Raw genomic sequence first — 24442 nt, forward strand, 5'->3', positions numbered from 1 at the left:
ATCAGACATGAGACCCCCCCCCAAAAAAAGATTTACCTTTACATGCATAACATACAGGCCTCCAGGTATGTGGTGCCTACAACTCTGATAGAGCAGCAGTACAGATGAGTGACATAAACCCGATACTGTAAGTTAGGACTACTTACCCACCTTGGGGCAGAATAGCTAAGGTGAGTAGAAAATGAACCATTGCAATTAAAAACAGAGCAGATGAGACAAAGAAAATGGTCAAGATGAAATACTTGACTCTGTTTTTTCTTTAATCACTTACCCACGTATACAAATTAAGTTATTTAGCCCGAAGCATGTTTTTATTGAAAAAAAAAAAGAAAAAGGTCACTCACATCAGCATTGCTTGCTCCTGGAAATGCCACTTGCAAATAATGGAAACGTGCTGCCCTAATTGCATTGAACCAGTCAACGATTTCCTGTCAGACAGAATGGGAGAAGCAACCATCAGCAACCAGTAATTTATTAAAAAGTGTTATTTATTTTCGGTGTACGTCTTTCTGAGATCTTTTTTATGGCATGACATAAATTAGAAAGCATTTGAATGTTCATTGCTCAGTACTTTTACTAAAGACACTATATGAAATACAGAACAAAAATCCATTTCCCTTTTTCCATAATTGCGTTATCAGCTAAGAGCAGATATGTTCAGTGCTTGGTCAGAGGTTAACTAAGAAACACAGCCTTGTTCAGGTCTGATGCTGTATCTGAATAGAGACAGATGTGATACAGAGTTTATCATGAACTATCATGTAACACACAGTTAAACCTAAGCTGGAAGGCTGAGCAATTCAACAATCATTTTGTCTTCAGTTTTTATCTTTCTCTTTGTCCTTCCTTCCTTCCTGTTGGCCACCACCGTGTGTACATGCAATGTACACTATAATAGATAATCATTGTTTTTTTTTTTTTTAAATTACTGTTTCCCTAATAATGAGGTAAGACACCATGATTTCAAACAGGTCCACCACTGCAGACATCAGATTGTTTCATCACTCAGTTCTTACCAAATATGCCTACCACTGTATAGTGTACATGTGTGAGTGTGATGTGGCGAGGGGTTGCTATCAGGAAGCCACAGAAGACAATATCAATCCATTGATAAAAGGGAATTGTTTACTGCTTAATCAAATCTTTGCTTCCCCTCTGTTATCTGTCTGTTAACCAGACCTCCTTACCAAACTCTGATAACTAATGTTAAAGACAGAAGTTGTTTTTCAGCATCATTGCACCAACAAGAAAAGTATCACTTTTAAAAGACAGTAAATCTTAACTTGTGAAATGTTACAACAAGCAACAGAGTTTACTGAGTGAAAATACACTGTCTCCAACACACATCACAACATTTTCTATTTAGGCTGGCTGTATTCAAGCTTTGGAAGGGAAGAAACAACTGACTTAAATATCATAACAGATGCTGCCGCATATTTGTGAATGTTTGCATCCATATCTTCTAGTGTTAAACATGGTTTTGATATAACTTTGCCTGACTTTATGAATGCAGAGATACTCTGTGTTCATCTTCTGCTATTATTCAACTTACTCTCTCAACTTTTATTTCTTCCATGCATGAGATAGATTAGGTGGTATAAGATTGCACATTCTCCCCAATAAATCTACTGATTTTTTTTTCTGGCACAGAAATGCAGAATTTGCAAGCAGAAAAGCATCACATTAGTTCATTAATTATATGGTGACTGCTTCTGCAATGACTCATATCTGTGGTGATTTGTTACCTATTTCCTTTATTTTCATTTTATTTGGTGCTCTTTTTTGTTTCTCCTAGTGTCCCTAGGTTCCTCTGAGTCACTGCCTTCCATCATCAGCTCTCTGCCACTGGTAAGATTCGACCTCCAGCGTGCTCACTGCTGATTGGATGACTTAGGCCATACAGGTGCATTATGATGGCAACTCCAGAGGTGTTCAGGCTGCTTTGAATAGAGGTAATTATGTACAGTGGGAAAGAAGCCCTGCATAGTGTTTCTTTAAGTTACCTACAGATGGAAAAATGAGGATTCACCACCACTGCCAAAGGAAGAAGAAAGAGATGCAATATCTCTATAGTGTTTGTATTGTTTCCTATAAATGTCTACACACATGAATGCATGCACACATACACACACACACACACACACACACACACACACACACACACACACACACACACACAGAAAAAGATGTGGCACACATACTTACACACACATGCATGCGTGGCCATACACATATACATATGCATGCACATGCACACACATACAAGCACTGGGTTCGGCAACAGGAAAGACTGTCATTCACTGTTCGGGATCCCCCCTTGCTCTCAATAGTCAAGGACAGCTAATTGTTGGGGGGAGTTTACAGTTTCCAACCTAATCATTGCTGTGCTTGCTGCTAATGTCCATTCCAAAAAAAAAAAAAAAAAGAAAACAAATGTGCCAGTGGGTCAGCCTTATCCCATACCTTATAACTTGCAGATATCCACCAAAGTAACAGTTTCTGACAGCTCCCACAACTTCAGCACATGACCCATTACACTACAATTTTTTTCTAATCAAGTATTTGTTTATCTTAAGTGTCACTTCAATCTCTGAGGTATACGTAAGTCCCTATTACAGTACAACTACTTTTCTGACAGATATATTCATTTTAGCCATTTATTCTCTGTCTGTAAAACTCTGGATATATAACCTCTGCCTTTTGAACCACTCTGCTTCATTCTTCCTCAAGTACATACCTTTCCACATTTGTGGTCATAGCTTGCCATAGCTTGTTTAGATGACAATAAAAGTATGTGTACTCTACCATTTAGGGAGTAACACCATCTCAAAGCATTACAGCAACAATAAAAACATCTGACTTTCTTACATAATTTACACGCCATTATACAATACTTTTACATCTGTACTACAACTGTCTTTCACTATGTCATACTTGTATCTGCCAGCATTTATGTTCAGCAATGAATCCTAAATCAACCAATACCACAATAATGGAACAAAAGTATTGAAACCACATTACTCAGCGACACAATTCAGTTTCATCAAAAATGTCAGCACAGAAAAACAATCCCTGGGATTCAGTAAATGAAAATCCCATGTCCGAATAGTGACTTGGCCTGAACATGGAGTTCTCAGCCTGTGCGATTCAGTAAACCAGGCTGGGGGAGTGCATGAGCCTGGCTGCACTATTCTGGCATGGACAGCACTGAATAATGCTAATTACCTCATTTGCTGGTGAAAAACATGCAAATGAGGTAAATTAGCAATTCAGTAAGCAGGAAGGAATCCATGCCAGAATAGTGTCTGCTGCAGAAATGTATTCAGCTACAATCTGAATACATTTCTGCAAAAATCAAAAAGGAGGCATGACAGCTCAAAGTAAAGCACGTATTGTTATCCTTAGGCATGCCAATGACCAAAAATATGGCCATTGGCATGGGAAAGTGTTGCAAAATTATAAAAATAAAAGTTTCTTTTTGGCCAATTTTGTCCATTTAAGCATAGGGCAGCGGTGCGCAAACGGGATCGTGCCGAAAGTGAAAATAAAATGTGTAAAGACAATTTTATGTGAAATCTGCATTTTACCATTATAGTTTATGGCATGCAGAATCAAAACGATAACAGGTAACGTAGGTTGCTAAGGAGGAAGGCTGTGGTGTAGAGGTGTAACCAGGGACTAATGCAGTGGGGTATGCAAATGGGCAAATTTTACTGAATCACTAAATGTGAGACCATTCTTTGGCTGTACCTAACCCTGTAGGAGCTATAATTCTGCAGGAGGAGCAGCTGACATGAAAAGGGTGTATGTCATGCTTGGTGTAAACACATTGGAGCTCCATGGCTCCCATTTGAGCTTAGCTAAGCACAGCTAAGCAAGGGGGTGTGTCCGGGGCTGTATTGACTTATCCCATGAAATGAAGAATGTGCTCGTATCCAGGGGAGGGCCATTTCTACTGCAAAGTGTTTATTTTAGCTAAATGGGCTTGCGCGAAGAGCACCGGATTTAAAACAAAAACAACAACAAAAAATGGAAATATCAGGACTGTTTACATTTGGACACTGGGTTTGCATGGCACACCTCGGGTGTTAAAAGGGGTGGAAATGGGAAGGGGAAAAAAAGGAAGTAGCAGAATAAAAGCAATCAAGTACAAATAAAATAGCAAGCAGGTGGAATGTATTATAACCAGCCAATCATACAGGCAGCATCTGCAGCACAACTTATAAACTGTGCAAACACTTTTCAGTCTGTTTTTTTCCCACAAACACTGCACCATTGATGTACACATGTGAAGGAATTTTAACCAAAAAAATGTTAGGGGCTGCCATTGCTTTGATCCATCAATATGTGATAGAGGCTAAGGGCGATGAGGAGGATAATGCTGACAACTGCCCCAGACTGAGGAGGAGGAGAAGAGTGTTCAGACCCAGGGCAACCTACCAGGGGCTACATGATCTGGAGATAGTAAAGCGCTACAAGGTGGACAGATACATATTTTAGCAAATCATCGAGCTGTGCCAGCCTCAACTCAGACCCAGAGCCAACAGAGGGGAACCCATCCCAGTGGATACCAAGATATGTGTAACCTTAAGAATACTAGCTACAGGTACTTTCCAAAGACCTACTGAGGACATGATGGGGGTCTCACAAGTATCTGCATCTAGGGTACTCTACCAGTTCCTGGATGTCATGCTACCACATGCTGGTGAGCACATTTACTTCCCCAGCACCTGTGAGGAGAGGACCAGCAGTATGTGTCTCTTCCACCGGGTAGCAGACTACCCGGTGATACTGGGTGAGATAGACTGCATGCACATCCACATCAAAGCACCACCTGGTGAACATGGTAGGGTCTACATAAAACACAAGGGATTCCCTTCAATCAACTGCCAGGTCGTGTGCAATGCCCAGGGCATTATCATGAATGTGTGTGCTGGCAGCCATGGAAGCTATCACAACTCCCACATCTGGCATTTGTCATAGCTGTACCAAGCATTTGTCAGTGGGACATCCCGTATGGCCATCTGGTGGGGGATGCTGGCTATGCACTGGAGCCGTGGATGATGACACCCATCAGAAATGCACACACACCCAATCAAAAATGCCATAATGAGGGACATGCACAAACCAGGATCATTATAGAGTGTGTGCTTGGGATGCTCAAGTCATGATTCCGCTGCCTTGACATATCTGGTGGAGCCTTGCAGTACTCTCTAGCCACATGTGCACACATGTTCATAGTATGTGTCATGCTACACAATATGATCCTGTGGAAACAGCTGCAGCAGGAACAGCATGGGGAAGGGCCACACAGCCCCCCATTATTGCCAAGGTCCCCACAGGTACAGAGGCACTCAGAGGAGGAACCCCCTGAGCCAGCCCCTGTAGGCAGATGCAGGCATGCCCAGTATGTCCTGGCCTTGGCAAAGAGGCAATGCATAGCAAACAAAATGACACTGTAGGGACCCAGGGACTGACACCTCTCTGTCTGACTTGCACACACAGTAAAATGGATGACACACACATCGCACTACCTGTAACTTACTATGTATAGGCAGTGCACTGCGTGCATCCAACATAGGCAGCCCTCAAGCACTGTCCTCACAACTGCCGCAGGCACAAGGTAAGCCAGTCTTCTTAACAATAAATGAATGGATTAGTATGTTCTATTAGCCTGGGCTTACTGGGATAGCAGCAGACAACTGACAGCTATGTGGGACACCAGGAAATATTTGCCCAATATTGGCCTCCCCACACTATGAAGTAGTACCCAAGGTGACAAATTCCACTGCAGTATATGTGGGGGGGGGCATCTAACTGGGGGGGGGTCATAGGTCCCAGGCATGGATGTTAGTGTAGGAGTCCCATACTCACCCCTCAGCCTCACACAGCAAGTCAGCTGCAGAAAACCATTAAGAAATGCCTGGCAAAAGCCCACAAATGGTGACAATGCTGAAATACTCACTACAGACTTTACAAGTGATAGTACAGCAGGTGTTGCAGTTGCAATAAGGCTCTGAAGGGTAAGAAGTCTGAAACTCAAAACATGCCATTACAATCTGACCTGTGGTCTTTAGTGATATGCCACTAGTCTCCAAGACAGGGCAGAATACTATGCTAAATGAAACCAAAATGTAAAGCAAATATCAGCACAGTCTGTGCAAATGTATACAGTTGACAGGTGCGCCCCCCCCCCACACACACATAATCCCATAGAACTGCAGTAACATGTATGTTTATAGGGAAATAGCAGCAGAGCACAGATTACCAGGCCTATCCCAATCTACATGATAGCTTGTTGCATGTCAACAATATGCAGGGGTCAATGAGCTATGTATATGTGTGGTTAATACTGTCAGAATGTGGCCAGCACTTACTCTTAGCTTCTGTGTCCTAGTGGCCTAGGTACAGTACTGTGGTTGACATGGCCATGTTCCAAGAATTGCAGTGCCAACTAATCTGCATGTCAGCTACATCTATGGTAGGAATTGTACACACTGTCCAGATGCCAATATCTGTTATTGCAGGAAAGCTTGACAGGTCATGGACAGGGGGCCACACATATGGGCAGTACACAGCTTGGGGTAACCTACACAGTGCCTACCATACCTCTCAACTGTACAGACCTATTGTATAACGTCCAGAGGTTGACATCACTGTTGTGGTCTTGTCTGGCAATTCATTGGCAAATCACATAAGACTAAGGTCAGAAAATAATGACAGATTATAGTGTCAGACTACATACCCTATAGAAAAATGCATGCTAATGCAAAACATGTTATTGAATCACCTTTTTGGTTTGTAAGGCCAATACTTAAAAATGGACCCTATATTTAGGCCTCTGTCCCCCAATTACTTATGGCTTTGTCCAACTCTCTGGCTCTCTAAAGTTGAGAGGTATGGTGTCTAGTAGGACAGCAGGTACCTGAAGGTCAGAGTACTGCCACTGTATAAAAGGCTGCCACCTTTCTGTGTCAGCACTGACAGCATGTCACTGGCCAACAGCCATACCCCTGGAGTGAAACAGGTTGTCACAGAAAGAGCACAAGTATGTCTTGTATATCTGTTCTGCTTGTCCTAACATTGCATTTGCCTGCCAACTATTTACAAAACAAGAAAGGGTCATGTCAAAACAGCAATGGCAGACAGTGGGGAAGCAGACATCATACCCATAAGAGCAAACAAGCAATTACCAAACCAGTCTCCCAACTGTCCATGTTTGGCAGAACATTATTAACACCCTGGCCCCATATGTGACCCTTTGTCTAACTGTCATATTTGGGCCTGTCCAGATGTCAGTCTGTGATGGTATGACAGCTATGCTCACATGTAGCCTTATAATAACATGTTGCAACACAAACCGTCTAAGGACCACAGCAAATGGAGTGGTGCAATGATTGACAACATGCTAAACAGGTACACTCAGGTATGAAGTCCACAACCTTGTGTGTGATGTAACAGCATGTATCTTGCCCACATCAGAATTACAAATACATAACAGCAGCCACTGTGGCCAAAGTCTGTGACTGGATTACAGAAGGACAAAGAGACACACATAAGAGGAGGGAAAACCACTGGCCAGACAAATGAAGAATGTGCAAACCAGAAGAAATTGTGCAGTAACATAGGTGCCATGCAGTGTAAGGAGTCAGTAAACATCACCTGCAAATACACAACATACACACATGTATGTGGAGGTCCACAACAAAACAAAACCCAAACAATGGACACCTCAGAGGCAAATACACATGAGAACTCCACAAACCTACACACCACAGACCATGTAGACTCCACACACCAGGGTCGTGCAAACATTAAGGCCTTACCCCAAACTCCAGAAACCGACCCTACACAGATAGGCTAACAACGCTGTCCCTCTACCTTATTCCATACAGACTCTGCTGAGGTGACCCCTGTCCTCCATACAAAGCAATCCAGATCCTGCCTTGATGGGACTGTTGCACATCTGGAACTCAAGGCCCACTCCATCTACCTGTAGGTGGAGCATCAACCTGGGCTGTGATATCAGTACAGCTTGTTGGTGTGACAGATATGTGTACCAGACACTCCCTCATCTGTGGAATACACTCCCTGTCAACACCAAGCCAAGTACCTCAATACCCCTAGTGATGTGCTCCCAGTATAAGTGCAGGGGAAACACAGAATACAGTCCTGTAATCCCACCTGTGTCCCTGCTGGACAGGGGGTCTGTATGCTGACATGTCTTAACACGGGCTACACTCTCACCTGCGTGGGTTATAAGGGCTTCAGGGCCAATACCCTACTAATGGCGTAGCAAACTACCAACCTATACACAACTGTCTGTCAGTGGTTCATCACATTACTCTGTACTGTTCTGCCACTGACATACCTGGAAGTCACAGTGCTATGTAGAATATACTACACATATAATGGAAATTTCTTCACAATAGAATGTAGGCTGTACCCACACCCATACCTCCCAACCTCTGACAGCAAGACATCTGGACAGGGTCATACATAAAAGTGGGACAAAGGCACAATGATAGGCACATGTTGTAAATATTTCCCTTACATACTGAGGAAGTTGGCAGGATAAGGGATTTTGCATTAGCAGGAAGTGTCTGAAGGTTATGAAGTCTGAAACACTAATGTCTGACATTAGTTTACAATGTCAGTCTTCAAGTATATGCAACTAACTTGACATAAAAGCACAAATTTATGTAGACTGGTCCCAACTTCTAAGCAAACACCTGGACAATCTGCCACAAAATGTACATTTCAGAGGTATGGCCACACCAAGGTAAGGCTTTTCAGGTAAACAGAATACCACACAAGCAAGAGATCCCCAGCCAGTATATCATCAAGTTGCTGGACTGTTTACACAGCGTCATCAGTCAATCGGCTGTAGCCACACCTCTCAACTAGCCTTTTTAGATAAGAATGTCGATAGGCTCATAACATTGGTCTGTGCATCATACATCTTGTATTCCTCTAGTAAAGCACTGTGATGATCTGAGGATGTCTGTCACTAGGTAATGACAAAATACACTGCAGTGTCAGAATTCAGATACTTCAGAAAATGTTTGCTAAAACAAACCCAGTAACCCTAGGAAAGTCCTGTTTACTTCTGAGAGGTATGGCTGTAACACACAACACCCCAAACCAGAGTACAACTATAGAACACGAAACACAGAAATCCTCTACCAACTAATAAAACAGCTGGTGTAAAATAAATATAGTTGAAGTAGCAAACAAACACCAACTGTACCACAGGAAGTTTATTATAAAACAGGTAAACGCTTTCAGGGATGTGCCCCTTCATCAGACATCTCACAAAAACAATTCATTCCTTATATAGTAGAAGCACCTGCTATCAATTAAGTCTTAAAGATGCAAGTTTAAATACAAATGCTTTAACCTGGTCCACTCTAGTATATCTTGAATATGACCAAAATAAATCCATAAGTTTCCAGGCTGCGAAACAGTTCCAATAATAAAGATGACGAAGCCAGTCAGAAGGCTAAAACACAGTTTTAATCTAAAAATCTTGAAAGTAACAAATCCACTTGGTTAAGCACTTTCGTCTACATTAAGACATCCTCAGAACCAAGACAAATAGTGAAGTAAAAACTTTTAAATACAATACAAAGACACACCCATTTGAAACCTTCAGTAAAACCAATCAACCAATTAAACATAGCAAACAGAAATAAAGCAACAGTAACTAGATGTTACAGCCATAGTACTGAATATAATAGATGCCTCATATACTTTAAAATGTAAGTGAACGTTTTTTCAACTCGCTTGAAATCGAAATGTGTTCATTTAACCCTGGTGGGTTTTTTGCGTCTAACCTAATCTGCCACAACATTTCCCTGTGCAATAAAAAGTTCTCCCAGTCTCCTGAAAAAGGCGTTGTTGTAATTTGTTCAAGTATAAAAAAAACAAACTTATTGAAGTTTTGACAACACGCAGCATGCCTTGCCAATGCACTTCTATTGTCCCCCTTTCTTATGCTATATACATGTTGATATATTCGTTGTTTCAAACTATTCTTAGTCTTGCCTATATAAAATGCGCTGCATGTGCAATAAGTAACAAGATAAATAATTTTTTCTGCTCTACAATTTAAACATTTTACTGTGTCCCAATTGATTAATAACGTTCAAAACTCCATTGTCCTTATTCACATAACAGTATGCACATTGGTGACATTTTCTAGTCATAGGTACACCCTTGCTCATGCAACTTCTTTCCAACATCATGTTAACATTCTGCCTGCTTTTATATGTGAAAAATGGTGGTGATTTAAATAAATGACAGATGTTACTATCAACTTGTAACAACATCCAGTTTCTATTGATAATCTTTTCAATAGCCTTAATATCAGTTGCATAATGCAACACCATATTTATATTCGGAGCTAATACCATAGTCATTTTGTTTTCCATTGTGTTAACCGTGCTTGTCGCCCCATGTTTTATAATGGGTACATATTTATCCTGTCTCCCAACCCAAACTTCACCTATAATTTTCTCCAATAAATCTATTGGATATCCCCTATCAATAAACATTTTTTTAATTAATGTAAATTCTTCTAAACAATCAGAAGAATCAGAAGTGAGATGTGAAGCTCGGATTAGCTGATTCTTAACTACCCCCTTTTTCTGATAAATGGGGTGGCAGCTCGTGTAATGCAAATATGTGTTACAAAATGTAGGTTTCCTAAAAATTCTAGTAGCAAGAGTGGCATCACCTTTGTTAAAAAATAAAATATCTAGATAATTCATCACTTTCACATCCTGTTTAAATGAAAACTTCAAAAAGTCAGAACTACTTTGCATACAATTGAAAAACATTTCAAACTGTTCTATAGTGCCTGTCCACAGGAAAAATAAATCATCCAAAAATCAAAAATAGACCAAGCAAAACTTATATAGTGGGAATTTGAACAAAACGTTCAATTCCCACCATAACATGACTGTGTTCGCAAACAGGGGGGTGCATGCAGCGCCCATCGCAACCCCATTTCTGTTTGTAAAATTCACCATCAAATGTCAAAAAATTGTTAAAAAGCGTGTGTATAAGTGTATGTACAAGAGTTTGTTGTTTAAAGCAGATAAACCACCAGGTATTAACATTATGGTGTCCTTGAAACCGTTCTTAAAACCTCGTCCACTTAAACATTGACTGTTAGGATTTTAGAACTTTAATGTATAATTTTATTTATTGCATTTATGTTCTGTTATTATGACATACTAAGTTGTTTATGTATTCCTTATGTATATACATTTTTATATACATACATTTTTATCCACATATGTACATGTATATTTTTTATATTTTTTATATATATTCTCTAGATATTTATATACATAATTTTTTCTATTCTATACATTTTTATACACACATACATACATATTTATACTTACATAGATACTGTTATATTTCAACATGCTTTTTCATACACATAGATATTATATTTTACATGGTGCTCGTGCACTATATATATTTATATTTATGTTGCATGTTATAGTTTGTTTTTAATTTTTTTTTGCATAATAGGACATGGTTTTTGCCATTTTAATATGCTATTATTAACCATGACTCATATACATCATATGTGTTTTAATATTTATGAATTTGTGAGCCATATATATGCATATTCAAGATTTTAATATTTATGAATATTTGAACCAGATATATGCATATTCAAGATATACTAGAGTGGACCAGGTTAAAGCATTTGTATTTAACATTGTATCTTTGAGACTTAATTGATAGCAGGTGCTTCTACTATACAAGGAATGAATTGTTTTTGTGAGTAGTCTGATGAAGGGGCACATCCCTGAAAGCGCTTACCTGTTTTATGATAAACTTCCTAGCTGTGGTACAGTTGGTGTTCGGAGTACAACTGTCTCTGGAATGGAGTCTCACTCTCACTATAGAAGGTCACGCTGGGCATGCTCCTACACTTAGAGAATCACAGGCCATGTTGGAACCCACATCAGACTATATATCTGTGTTAGAGAATCACAGGCCATGTTGGAACCCACATCAGACTAAATATCTGCATTGTCTATATATGTCTTTGCATACAGACAGCTATGTATACCTTAACTGTCCCCACACACATCAATCAGACAGGATTACCCTCAGCTAGCTGTAGGTGGCCCATATGTGATATATCTACATCTGTTGTGTGTGGTACACAGACATATATATGGGCAACAAATAACAATATGTCAAGCATACACACACATAGATGTGGGGAAGAGAGAGACAAACAGTGATAGAGGGAGAGACACATGGGGACACAAACAGAGTGAGTCACACACACGGATACCCTGAATGGCATAAAGTGATATCTTGCTGCGGACAGTGGCATACTGGTCGTAACCAGTCACATATGCCAGCATGAAGGTGAGCTCCATTATGCAACAGTACTGGGGATGGGGTTTTTATACCACATCAACTGTGTGTGTGTGTGTGTGTGTGTGTGTGTGTGTGTGTGTGTGTGTGTGTGTGTGTGTGTGTGTGTGTGTCTGTAGGTCTATGTATTAGAAGGCTGTTCCCACTCAGGACACTTTCCATTGCCCTACTGCACAAGATATGCTGCTGTCATTCACTGCAGAAGTACTACTGTACACCTGTCAGCCCTATAAGTTATGCGATAACTGCATAATACCATATTAAAAATAAGTAGGGATTCTGATCTCAGTCCTGACATATATAAGTCTGTGTGAGTGTGCATTCATTTGTTTGTAGGTGAAACAGTTTTTGGCCATTCCCACACAGTATTCTTCCCAGTGTCCCACTTTATCAGTCCTGCTGATGTCATTCCCCTTATCAGCACCTTTGGGCACTTGTTAGCCCTGTAACTTCTGCAATATGTGCAATAACTGTGTAACACTATAGTACAAATAGCTAGATAGGTAGGGGTTCTCCTCTCAGGTCTGGCAAATGTAAGTCTGTGAGTGTATATATGTTTGTTTGTAGGTGAAGCAGTTTTAGGCCATTCCCATACAGTACACTTCCCAGTGCCCTACGTTAGCAGTCCTACTGATGTAATTTCTCTTAAAAGTACCTTTGCACAGCCCCAACCCTATAAACTCTGTGGCATGTGCCATAGCTATGTAACAGTATAGTACAAATAAGTAAATAGGCAGAGGTTCTATTCCTAGTACTGGCAAATGTGTGTGTGTATAAGTCTGTATGTTTGTAGGCTGAAGTATTTTGAGGACTTTCCCACCTACAGCACTTCCCAGTGCTCCACTTTATCAGTCCTGCTGATGTCATTCACCTTAGAAGCACCTTTGGGCACTTGTCAGCTCTGTAAGCAATGTAGCGTGTGTGCTAACTGTGTAACACTATAGTAAAAATAACTAGATAGACAGAGATTCTATCCTCAAGCCTAGAAAATGTTTGTGTGTGTGTATAAGTGTATGTACAAGAGTTTGTAAGTATGTATGTTTGTAGGCTGAAGTATTTTGAAGGCTCTCTCACCCACAACACTTCCCAGTGCCCTATTTTAGCAGTCCTGCTGATGTCATTGCCCTTAGAAGTACCCTTGGATAGCACTCAGCCCTATAAGCTCCATGGCACATGTAATAACTAAGTTAGAGTATAGTACAGATAACTAGATAGGCAGGGGTTCTATACTCAGCTATGCCAAATTTGTGTGTGTATGTGTGAAAGTGTTTGTAAGTGTGTATGTTTGTAGGGTAATGTATTATGACACCCTTCCCGCCCAATACATTTCCCACTGCCATGCTTTACAAGGGCTCTTGATGTAATCACCTTAGACATACCTTGTGACACTGTGAAATTCTATAAGCTCCGTGGCATGTGTGATAACTGCATAAAATTGTAGTACACTTAACTAGACAGGTAGAGGTTCTAAATGCAATACTGGCTAGTGTGTGTGTGTGTGTGTGTGTGTGTGTGTGTGTGTGTGTGTGTGTGTGTGTGTGTGTGTGTGCATGTGAGAATCACATCATCCGTGTCTGTGTGTGTGTGTGTGTGTGTGTGTGTGTGTGTGTGTGTGTGTGTGTGTGTGTGTGTGTGTGTGTGTGTGCTCTCTTGGGTGAGAATCATATTCTCTGGTGTTATGAGTTATACTATTGTGAGGTGTGTACCACCCAGTACATGTCCCATTGCTCTACTTTACAAGGCCTGCTGATGTCATTCACTTTAGATGTACCTGTATACACTTGTCAGCCCTCTGAGCTCTGTGGCACATGCAATAATGGAGTAATACTATAGTGGAAATACTCAGATAGGTAGGAGTTCTAATCACAGTACCAACAACTATAGTAGTGTGTGTGTGAAGCATATCCCCTGTGGCTATTGTGTGTGTAGGTTATACCATTTTAAGGCTTGTTGATCCCCTACACATTACATTACTTTAAAGACCCTGTTAATGGTATCTGCCTCACATGTACCATGTAACACTATACAGCCCATACCAGTCATCTGTGGAGATGTACATAGGATATCCACGTTTGCAACCTATATGAAGTTTGTGTTCCCTGACAATAAGCATACCTGTGATATCATTGCCAAATATGTCACAGTTACCACACTGACACACATGCCTGCATCAGACATTGTAACTGACTGACACATCATACTGATACAAAGTCTGTCACTCTATCACTTGTGCAGGTTTGTAGGGGCAGTAGACAAGACCAATTGCTATGTCTGGTGGGTTATCCCACCATCCATGAAGGCATTCACAGGATTAACTGTTGTAAGGAGTTGTGTGTTATGTCCCAGGCATATAAAATGTGGAGCATGTCATGTGTATGCAGCAGTACAGTACATACAAGTGGATACGTAGGGACATTAATATATCTATTGGCAACTGTGTATGTATTTCTGTATGCAAGCCCCTGTGACTGTCTTCAGTGTGTGTATGTGATGGCTATACCATTTTGTGTGCCTCTTCCACCCTGTGGGCTTCCCCACTGTCAACCTACGGTCAGCCCATACAGATGTCATCCACTGTACAAGCACAGTTACACAGTTTCTAACACCAAGCCACCAGGGTGCAATGGTCATATCACTGTGAATTTTACATTAATAGATGGGTAGGTAATCTACTCTGATAATTGTCACCTTTATGTGTATGTGTGTCTCAATGCATGTCCCCATGCCGCTGTGCACGCGTGTGTGTGTGTGTGTGTGTGTGTGTGTGTGTGTGTGTGTGTGTGTGTGTGTGTCAGATGGCCCTAACATGTTAAGGGCTTCTGAACCCACCATTGGCAATCCTAACAGCCCTTGCAATTGTCATCCACTTCAATAGTAGTGGCAGACACTGCCCAACTACAGTATTGCTGTGCTCTCTGTTTTATATACCTAGCTGTATCATTCGTACGACTGTGCAGGTAGGGGCTGTGCTCATCCCTTTATCAGCTGCCCCATGTACAGGACTATGACTCTGTGTGCACTACAAGCATGAGAGGCCAGACATGCATATGGATAGTGGACACACATGCTGGTGATTGTCAAGTTAGACTAACACAGGTTGACCTGTGTCAGGAATACATACCCCAAACCAGTCATACACAGTACCAGGTATACCCTCATCAATTGCATGATGGTTGAGTGGATGTGACAGAAATGGCAGAGGCAACAGGTGCTGGTAGCTGAATCTATTGCAGTTAAAGTAATGGCTAAGCTTGTGAGGGACCTAGTGCCAGTACTCAAGTAACATCCTCTAAATGTGTAAGCCTGCAGTCCTACAGAACACCCAGGTGACATGTATGAAGTCTATGTGGCTGTGTCAAGGGTATGTATGCAAGGTCACACTGTCTGCCACAATTGCCCCTCAGACACTGTTGCATGCAAATACACCTGGCAAACATGTACATATACAGCTGTACCTTGGTTATGGAAAAGGTCATTGTGTTTCCACTCTGCCTTGCTCAGCATTGCTACTGTCAGCAGGCCCACAGCCTGCAGACACACAGACACTTGGAACACTACCAGAATACAGTACGTGACCCCATAGTCAGTCAGCAGTACTAACAGTAATAGTGCATCATGGCTAACAAAGTACATACACCTTGCTGTATACCCATAACTACTGCCAGCAGACAGCACCTTACACACCATGATACTGCTACACTGTACTATAGTCACCCTGTGCATCAGACCCATATGAGCATGTCCATGCATTGATGGTATAGGTAACAGGGTTGTTGCACATGTATCATCACATGCAGAGGGTGTGCTGTTGGATTGTCAGAGGCCTAAGCTGTTCCATATGTCTGACATAATCTGAAAGTGTGTGTCTGGAGGGGTGATGTTCAATTGGGCCGTGCTGAGGAGCTGTGCATGTCTGGTGCTGACTGGCCTGTGATAGGGATGTGTGAGTGTTTGTCTGCACACCATCATGTGATGTGGATACCCAATACAGGGCTTTGTTGTACAGCCATCAACCGTACATGGCAAGATGTATGGTTCACCATCTCCCGGCAGGGATGCGGCAACTGGTTCTGCCAGGAGTATCACTGGCACTGCCAGGCCCAAGGACAGATGCAGTACTACTCCTTGATGGTGACTGCTGTCTGGTGGATCCATGTTCCTGATAGGGCTGGCCAGAACAACGTGCCTATGGCCTGCTCCAGTGTTGTGTGGACAGCACCCTCACTTTGACAGTGCTGCTGGCACTGCCACTACGGGACTGTGAATGTGCAGGACCACATGGGCTCACAGCCGATCATGTTGCTGAACTACATCCACCTGTCTGATGCCCTACTCCCATTACATGCTCAAGCATAGACATTGCACGGTCGAGCAGTGACAATGTCTCACCCACTGTCTAACCACGACACCAGAAAGATGTATGGCATTCCAAATGCCATGGAGATTGTCACACATGGCAGGGAGAGCTGCATTCATGACCCTGAGCATCTGTCTCATGTTGCAGTTGGTACGCACTTGTGCCTCCATGAGAGGCCATAACATGCATCTGGTGACACCTGCTGTGGCACTTGCAACATGGGCTTGATGGGCAGCAGTCCTCTGTCAAGCACCCCTGCCCATCTGCCTGTGGGTGGCCTCGCCTGCTCTCTGCCTATGGCTGGTGTCTACACTCACACTCACCATACCCAATACACTAGCCTGTTCCATGCCACCACCCTTAACCTGTCCATCATCTGTGGCTACTGGGGACTGGGTATGTGCAAGGATACAGACTGTGTGTGGGGACATGGTGGTTGAAATTGGGATACCAAAAAATGGTACAGATCCAGGCACCAACAACCCCACTGGTGCCTCACTATGACCACCATCATCATGGGAGTGCACTAAGATACTGACATCAGGTCACTAGGGGGAGGGACACCAATGCCTGTGTTCAGCTGCAAGGAGAAGACAACATATGTGAATTAATACCCTGCAGTATTATGTTTGCTGATGCACACACACACACACACACACACACACACACACACACACACACACACACACACACACACACACACACACACACACACACACACACACACACACACACACACACAAACACTCCAGGTACAGTCTGGCACAGCTGTAACACCTATGGGTCCTTCAGGGCAGACCTTATGCTAGTTCTGCCTGCTGCAACCCATCTCTTTCACTGCTACTGTAAGGCCCACAACAAAGGGCGACAAATCCTACTGTGTGATGGGCCTAGTAGCAGAATGGTAATTGTGGCCAGGACCAAGGCTATTGCAGTGTGCATTACAGTGTTACCAAATGCATATGTACGTACTGTAAGAGCTGACTTACTGCTATACAGACCACACACAATGACAAGGTGTAATGATATGTGATGATAACTGATGAAGGGACAAGACGATACACCATCGCTGCAGTACCTACATAGATCGGAATCAGTGATTCATTCCAGACAACTTGGCAGAACAGTTTGCAATGCATACAGGAAACATGTAGCGTACTAGGTGCATAGCCTCATAAGATGATACCAGGCTATTGGCCCTGATGCCCTCATAAGCCTGGCTCAGACATTAACCCATGCCCCTTCCAAGTCAGCACCTGTTTCTCCTGTCCAACTGGTACACCCACGGGATCTCAGGGGTGTCTCATCCATTTCCCGTGCAGTTGTCCAGCTTCTTCTTTAAGAGGGCTATGCACGTACTCTGGTAGACATGAGGAGGGAGTGTATTTTACAGACATTGTATTGCATGGGACACTACACTATCCAGCCTACAAGTATACATGTCACAGACCAGGTGAGGGCCCTGTGTGCATGACATGTGAGTGGGGTTTGTCTTACAGATATGCAGAAATGCCATCAATGCTGGTTTGGAAATGGCCTTGTATGCAAGACACAGGTCGCCTATGATCAGTCTGTATGACACTGAGTACAGGGACAGGGCTTTCAGCCTACCTGTATTGGATAGGTCTTACAGACCCTGGATCTGCCTTGGCAGGAACCTCTGTGGTCTCTGCAACTGCTGCATTTGCTTGGCAAGGTACATGCCAAAAGAGCTATTGTACTTGGTAATGTGTCTGATAAGGGTGGAGTACAGAGATATTGTGGCCTCCTAGTTCCTGGATGACATACCCATATTTGTGAGATGGACCATGTAGATGGCCTTCCATGCAATGGTGCCCACATGGTGGGTACTATCATTGGGCCAGTTAGCTACTCATCTGGTAACATACAGATTAATGCCTAGCTGTATAAGCATATGTACCCTAGCCACCTGGGGATTATTGTCAGAGAATTCAGCTAGGTGAAGGTAGGCACTGGTCACCATCTTCCCCTTGCTGCACAATTTGCCTCACACCTGACTGCATGCTCAGTACATTATTACTGTCATAGTTAATGTGGATGACATCTTGCCACAGCAAGGAGAATGATGCCTCTCCTGGCATTCAGTTTGTGGAAATGCTTCTTGTACCAGTCATTAGATGGGTGAGGGCTTCCTGGGGGATACTCACATCAGTAGGGGAATGTTAGACAGTGGCCAGCTTGCAAGCATCTGTACACCTGCTCAGCCACAGACCACTGCTTTTGTCCTATACCTCGCATATGTATATCTCAGACAGTAGAGGCCCGCAGACTGATCCTTGGGGTACACCACTTTGGAAGACTCTACTACTACTAGAGGTGAGTTCCACTACTTTGACTGAGTAGGTACTATCATTGGGCCAGTTAGCTACCCATCTGGTAACATACAGATTAATGCCTAGCTGTATAAGCATATGTAACCTGGGATTATTGTCAGAGAATTCGGCTAGGTGAAGGTAGACACTGGTCACCATCTTCCCCTCGTCCTTGTGTTTGTTGACCACTTCAGAGAGGTTGACCAGGTTTGACAGGCCTGATCTCCCTTTGACAATACCATGTTGTGTGGGCTCAGGCATTTTTATGTTGCCAATGTCCCTGTTCATAATGTCCTTGATATTGTCTTCCATGGCCTTGTAGAGCAGGCTAGTTAGGCTGATGTGCATATGATTGGCTGGGTTGGTGGATTTCTCTGCCTTTGTATATAGGCATGACAGTGGCTGCCCTCTGTACAGATGGGATGACAGTGGTGCTCAGGCTTTGGCTGACTACAATGCAGAATGCATCTGACAGCCCATGCCTGTGTTCATGTAGGATGCAGCTTGGGATGGTATCAGGCCTATGGAGACTTCTGTGTGTTGCCTTTGAGAGAGCATTACGGACCTGCTCCCTGATGATGAGGGGAGGGGGGAAGGTACTGAGCATGCACATGTGTACCGATGGGGGGACAGGGGGGTGATGTTTACACTTCACCTGTCTGCAATCAGTTGCCTATATCTATGCCGTATGTGTATGTGATGTTGTTGACCACCACTACAGAGCAGATTTGTGTGTTGCCTCTGGGATTGCAGACACATATGTGGAAGTCCTAGTGGGAGGCCTTGGTGGATATGTCCAATTTGCACTCAAAGATAGCCTTTGGGTAATTCACCTGTGACCTTATTTGCTTGTGCAGCCCATGGTGACATTGCTTCCTATAAGGCACCTGTTCCTTCTTGGCCCAGTCCAGCAATTGTTTCCACCTATTATGGAATTTGTGTATTACTGCTGTCCACCATGGATGTTTACCCTACCTTGAGGGAGATGATGTTGTCCTGTCAGGTATTGCTGAGTCCATATAGCTATGAAGGTGCCCACATAGTATTGTGGTGTGGGCCTGGACAGTACTGCTACTTCCAACTGATGGGATGTTGGCTGTGAAGCTACATCTACCTGCCCTGAGGAGAGTTATAGTCATTTGTGTAAAGTTAATTTTGTTTGAATCTGACAAGGGGAAGGGGGCAGGAGAGATAGTGACCTGAACAGTGAGGGCTATGTGGTCAGATCTTACCAAGGAGGATGACAGTGTAGGAGTGCTACAGTGGCTACTCATGTTGGTTAGGACCAGGTACAGGATATTTCCACCTGTTGTAGGAGTGTTGACTGGCTGATCCACTGCATTGCCATTGACAAAGTCGAGGAATCTCTGTGCATTCATGCTCAGGTGGCATAGGTCATGCACACTATGGTTGGGTAGTTGAAGTCACCCAGGAGCACGGTAGACGATTGAATCCTGACAGATTCCAGCAAGTCCCAATAGATGTGGTGGGTGTCCATAGTCATGGTTGGAGGCCTGTAACTAGGTGTTTTGGCATCTGTTAACTACACTCGGGATGTCTCCCATGTGTCATACTGTTTGGCCAGCCTGGAGGTGTGTATGTGTATGATAATGTTCAACACTCCACCTCCTATGGCTTTTCAGCCCTCCATTTGGAGTCCAAAGGTATGATGGGATGAGTAACATAACCTGACAAGGTTAGTGTGCTCTCCGCAGCTACAAAGCAGGTGTCAGTGACTGCACAAATGTTGGCATTCTACAGGACAAGGGACACATGCATTACCATGGGTGTCATGCTAAGACACCTAGCTCCTGTTAGAGCAAGACATCTGCGCAAAGGCACACAGCACTGGTGGGCAAAGGCCGGAAAATAGTATCACTTTATGAATCTAGTTGAAACACCTTAGTTGCCAGCAAAGAAGGTGTTGCATTCACAGGTCTACTCCACAGGATATGAGATCTGACAATCAAATGTATGCTATTATGTTATGACTTCAGTCTTTAATGGGTTGCCAGTGATGTGCCAGACAATAAACAAATGTATGAGATACTGACTACAAATATGAAGCAGACATGTGGTCAGTCTGTAAAACTCTTGACAGTTGTCAGGTATGGGCACAGTATATCACATGCGGTTCAACACACACTTCTGCACTTGTTGTGTACTATGCACATATCCTATATAAGTCTCTTATATTTGTAAGACAAGCATATGTATCATAGTAGCATTCACAGGTGACATATGAATATTTACAACATCCCAGGTAGCTGGCCTAGCAGTGTCACACTCAGTATTGGACAACAGACACTCCAGTAGTAGTCATACATGAGCTGACCTTTGCTGTGTTGAATCAGGGGCCAGAGATGTGGTCCATATCAATGTAAACAGGGCAAGCAGGAATGGCCATAGGTGCAGGACAGGAACATGTCAGTCCAGTAGGTCTTGTTGCGATCTAGTGTTTAATGTCCTATTTGACATTATTGCATCCTCCTTCTGCATTCCATTACAAGCTTACGTGACTGACATACCTGTTATAATGCTGCAGAATTTCCTTAGAGTAATGCAAATGGTTAGGTTTGTGTAGTCGCAGTCTGTTTTTGTGTAGATGGGTTGAGACCTGTATTGCATAGGCATCAGCTTGCCTTTTGTAGGTAATGCACATGAGCAAGTGATGGTCTGTGCACCAATCAGTGTCTCCCACTTGCTACTTGTATCCACAGCAGCTGTGTTGTCTTTCTATTAACCAATGCCATAGCAACACAGTGCTATACTTAAGTCCTTCATGTGGGTCTTGCCCCTTTCCTTGCCTGTGTGGAGGACATTATGGAGGTGTAGGGGCTACAGCTTCACAGACAATAGGTGGAAATACCTCTCAGGACAAGACATGTGGAGACAGCCCAACAACATGGGGAACAAAGCTCCAGACTTAGGTACAGATTGTAAGTATGGGTGTTATACACATATAGGATTGCTAGATTAACAGGGTTTGTCTGGACATGCATTTTCTGTGTGATCTGACGTCTGACAGTGATATGACTCTGACATATCTTTCAACTGCCCAGATGTCCACAGACTACCCAGAGTTTTGCCTGTTATGTGTGGTCTGTTCCTCAGACAACTTCTGTTTTTGTGACATCAGTAGGATAATATAAGTTTGTAGTCAGTAAATGTTGACATCCATTAGTGTTTCAGACATCATATCCTTCAGGGATGTTATGTTTCAACAAACCCTGTAACATCAGCAACTGTTTCAGTCTGTATCACCATTATATGAGATATGTCCCTCTTTCCGCCCCCATGTCCCCCAAGTATGTCAATCATTTGTCCAGATGTCTTGCAGTAAGAGGTTCAGAGATACGGTATATCATTATTTAGTGACTGCACTCCTGGCATCATCCCAGTGACTTAGCAGACTCCTGGAAGTGATATGCGGTAGTAGCCATAAATATGGTCCCACACCATGGACATCCTGTAGAAATCTGTACAGTTGAGAGTTGTGTATGTCTGGCCATTATTAACAGACTGCCAAGACTGTGTAGTAGCGTTGTGTGTAAATGTTTGTTGGGCTGAGTAGGGAGAGTAGCAGATGTCAGTGTCATAGATCCTTTTCTATCTGACTGTGTATGCTGCTACAGTTGCTGGATGTCTATCATGCGTATATGTTTGTATAGGCAGATTGGGAAATGTCCTGTAACACCTCAAGATTCCCAGTAGACTGTGAGTTGGGCCAGTATATGTCAGTGTAGTGTGTGACTGGCAATCAGGATATGTTTGTTCAAACATTCATTGTACTCTACAGTTCATTTGGGGCACTGGTATGTTGCTGTGACTCTGGTGCAATTGGTGGACATTTCGCGCACCAATATCTGCTTTTCCCTACAGTTCCATCTCTGTAGTGCATGATATATTTGGAAATAGATGGGTAATTCCCCAGAGCTGATTTGGGGTAGTATCTCATTGCTCTTACTGTGTTTCAGAAGGTGTTGGGTGAAATGGTTGGCAGCTCTGTGTTTTTTCTCTTCTGTTACATGACTACAGACATACCTCTCCACTGTCTAGATGTCTAGACACTGTCCAGATGTGTGGCTCATGTGTTTGGTCTGTTCCCCATAACAGTTCTGAGTTTCCGACAATTCATTGGGATGATGTAAGCATTGACATCAGTACGCAATGACATTCATTTGTGTTTCAGACCTGGAATCTATCAGGAATTATATGTTAAACCAAACCATGCTACTCTAGCAGACTTCTATGCATATAACAGCTATATGTCAAAGATGTCGCTATTGTTCAGCCTTTATCCCCCCACTTTGTCAGTACAGAGGGTCCTGGGTTCAAGACTTGGAAGTGATGACTTTTTCCATTAATGTTAAATGACCAGACTGCATGATATGTTTGTAAAAGCATTAGAAATTCCCGCAGCTCAGATGGTGTAGTGGTACTTTGCTGTGAAAGTAGTGCACAGTATCCCGGGTTTGAGACTGGGCACGGCTGATTATTTTGTTACTAGGCATAACAAGGGCTGATGGAGACAGAGTAATTAAGGCACTTTTAAGCAGTTATAAGTGGATTTGTGCAGTTTTGCGTGAAGCTAAGTGATGCTAACAGACAGTTAAGCCCTCTTAGCTTCACTTAGCACCACTTACTCCCGCTTACACCCGCGCTAATTTTAATTAAAGAAAAGAAATAAGGGTGATAGCAAAGTGGTGAAATGGGGGAGCAGGGGGTAAAACATTAGGAAAACCAGGTAATGATTTTCAGGATGGGTGTAGGAAAGGACCATAGCTCTACATTTCTTCTGCGGCAAAATCTGTGCATGATGTGCAGAATTTGGAATTTACAGCCTCACACCCCACAGGGAGGGGTGTTGGTAGCAGACATTTGGAGAATAATTTGTGGGTACATTGATTAATTTCACTGTACATGGGGGCGAAATGTAGAGCTATGCATGTGGCAATGATTTTATTGAGGGACAGATGCCCACTTTTTTAGGTAAGACTGGGATGTTGGGGAAGGGCAGTAGGTATGTTTGGGGAGGTAGGTTGGGTAGGATAGGTAGCATGTGTAGACAGACAAGACACACAAGACAGCAGACAAGGGTGGTATATGACACATGATGGGGTGGTATACGACACATGATGGGAGTAAACATCTTGGACAGAGAGAGTAGTTGAGAATCAGATGCCTATGAGCCCCCAAATGGATACAATGGGACTAAGGTCCCCACCCATAGGCAGTTAGCACTGCACCTTCATGGCCCTGAAGGTGGCTGTGCTGGGGGCTGGACAAGAGGGGCAGCCTGCCCCTCGAGGTGCGCCAGGCAACCCTCCATCTGACG

At 43.0% G+C, this 24442-nt stretch overlaps 1 protein-coding gene across 3 annotated transcripts in view; it reads right to left on the minus strand.

Annotated features, from left to right (window-relative positions):
- ADAP1 (ArfGAP with dual PH domains 1) overlaps nt 1-24442 on the minus strand; it is a 1397730-nt gene that overhangs the window by 124036 nt on the left and 1249252 nt on the right. For all 3 annotated transcript variants that reach the window (XM_044089521.1, XM_044089522.1, XM_044089520.1), the window contains one exon: nt 345-428. In XM_044089521.1, coding sequence (XP_043945456.1) covers nt 345-428 — 84 coding nt within the window. The remainder of the gene's footprint in view (nt 1-344; nt 429-24442) is intronic.

Source organism: Protopterus annectens, chromosome 12.part0 (genome assembly GCF_019279795.1).
Source record: "Protopterus annectens isolate FY-2018-M chromosome 12.part0, PAN1.0, whole genome shotgun sequence".
In the NCBI taxonomy this organism is placed as follows: Eukaryota; Metazoa; Chordata; order Ceratodontiformes; family Protopteridae; genus Protopterus; species Protopterus annectens.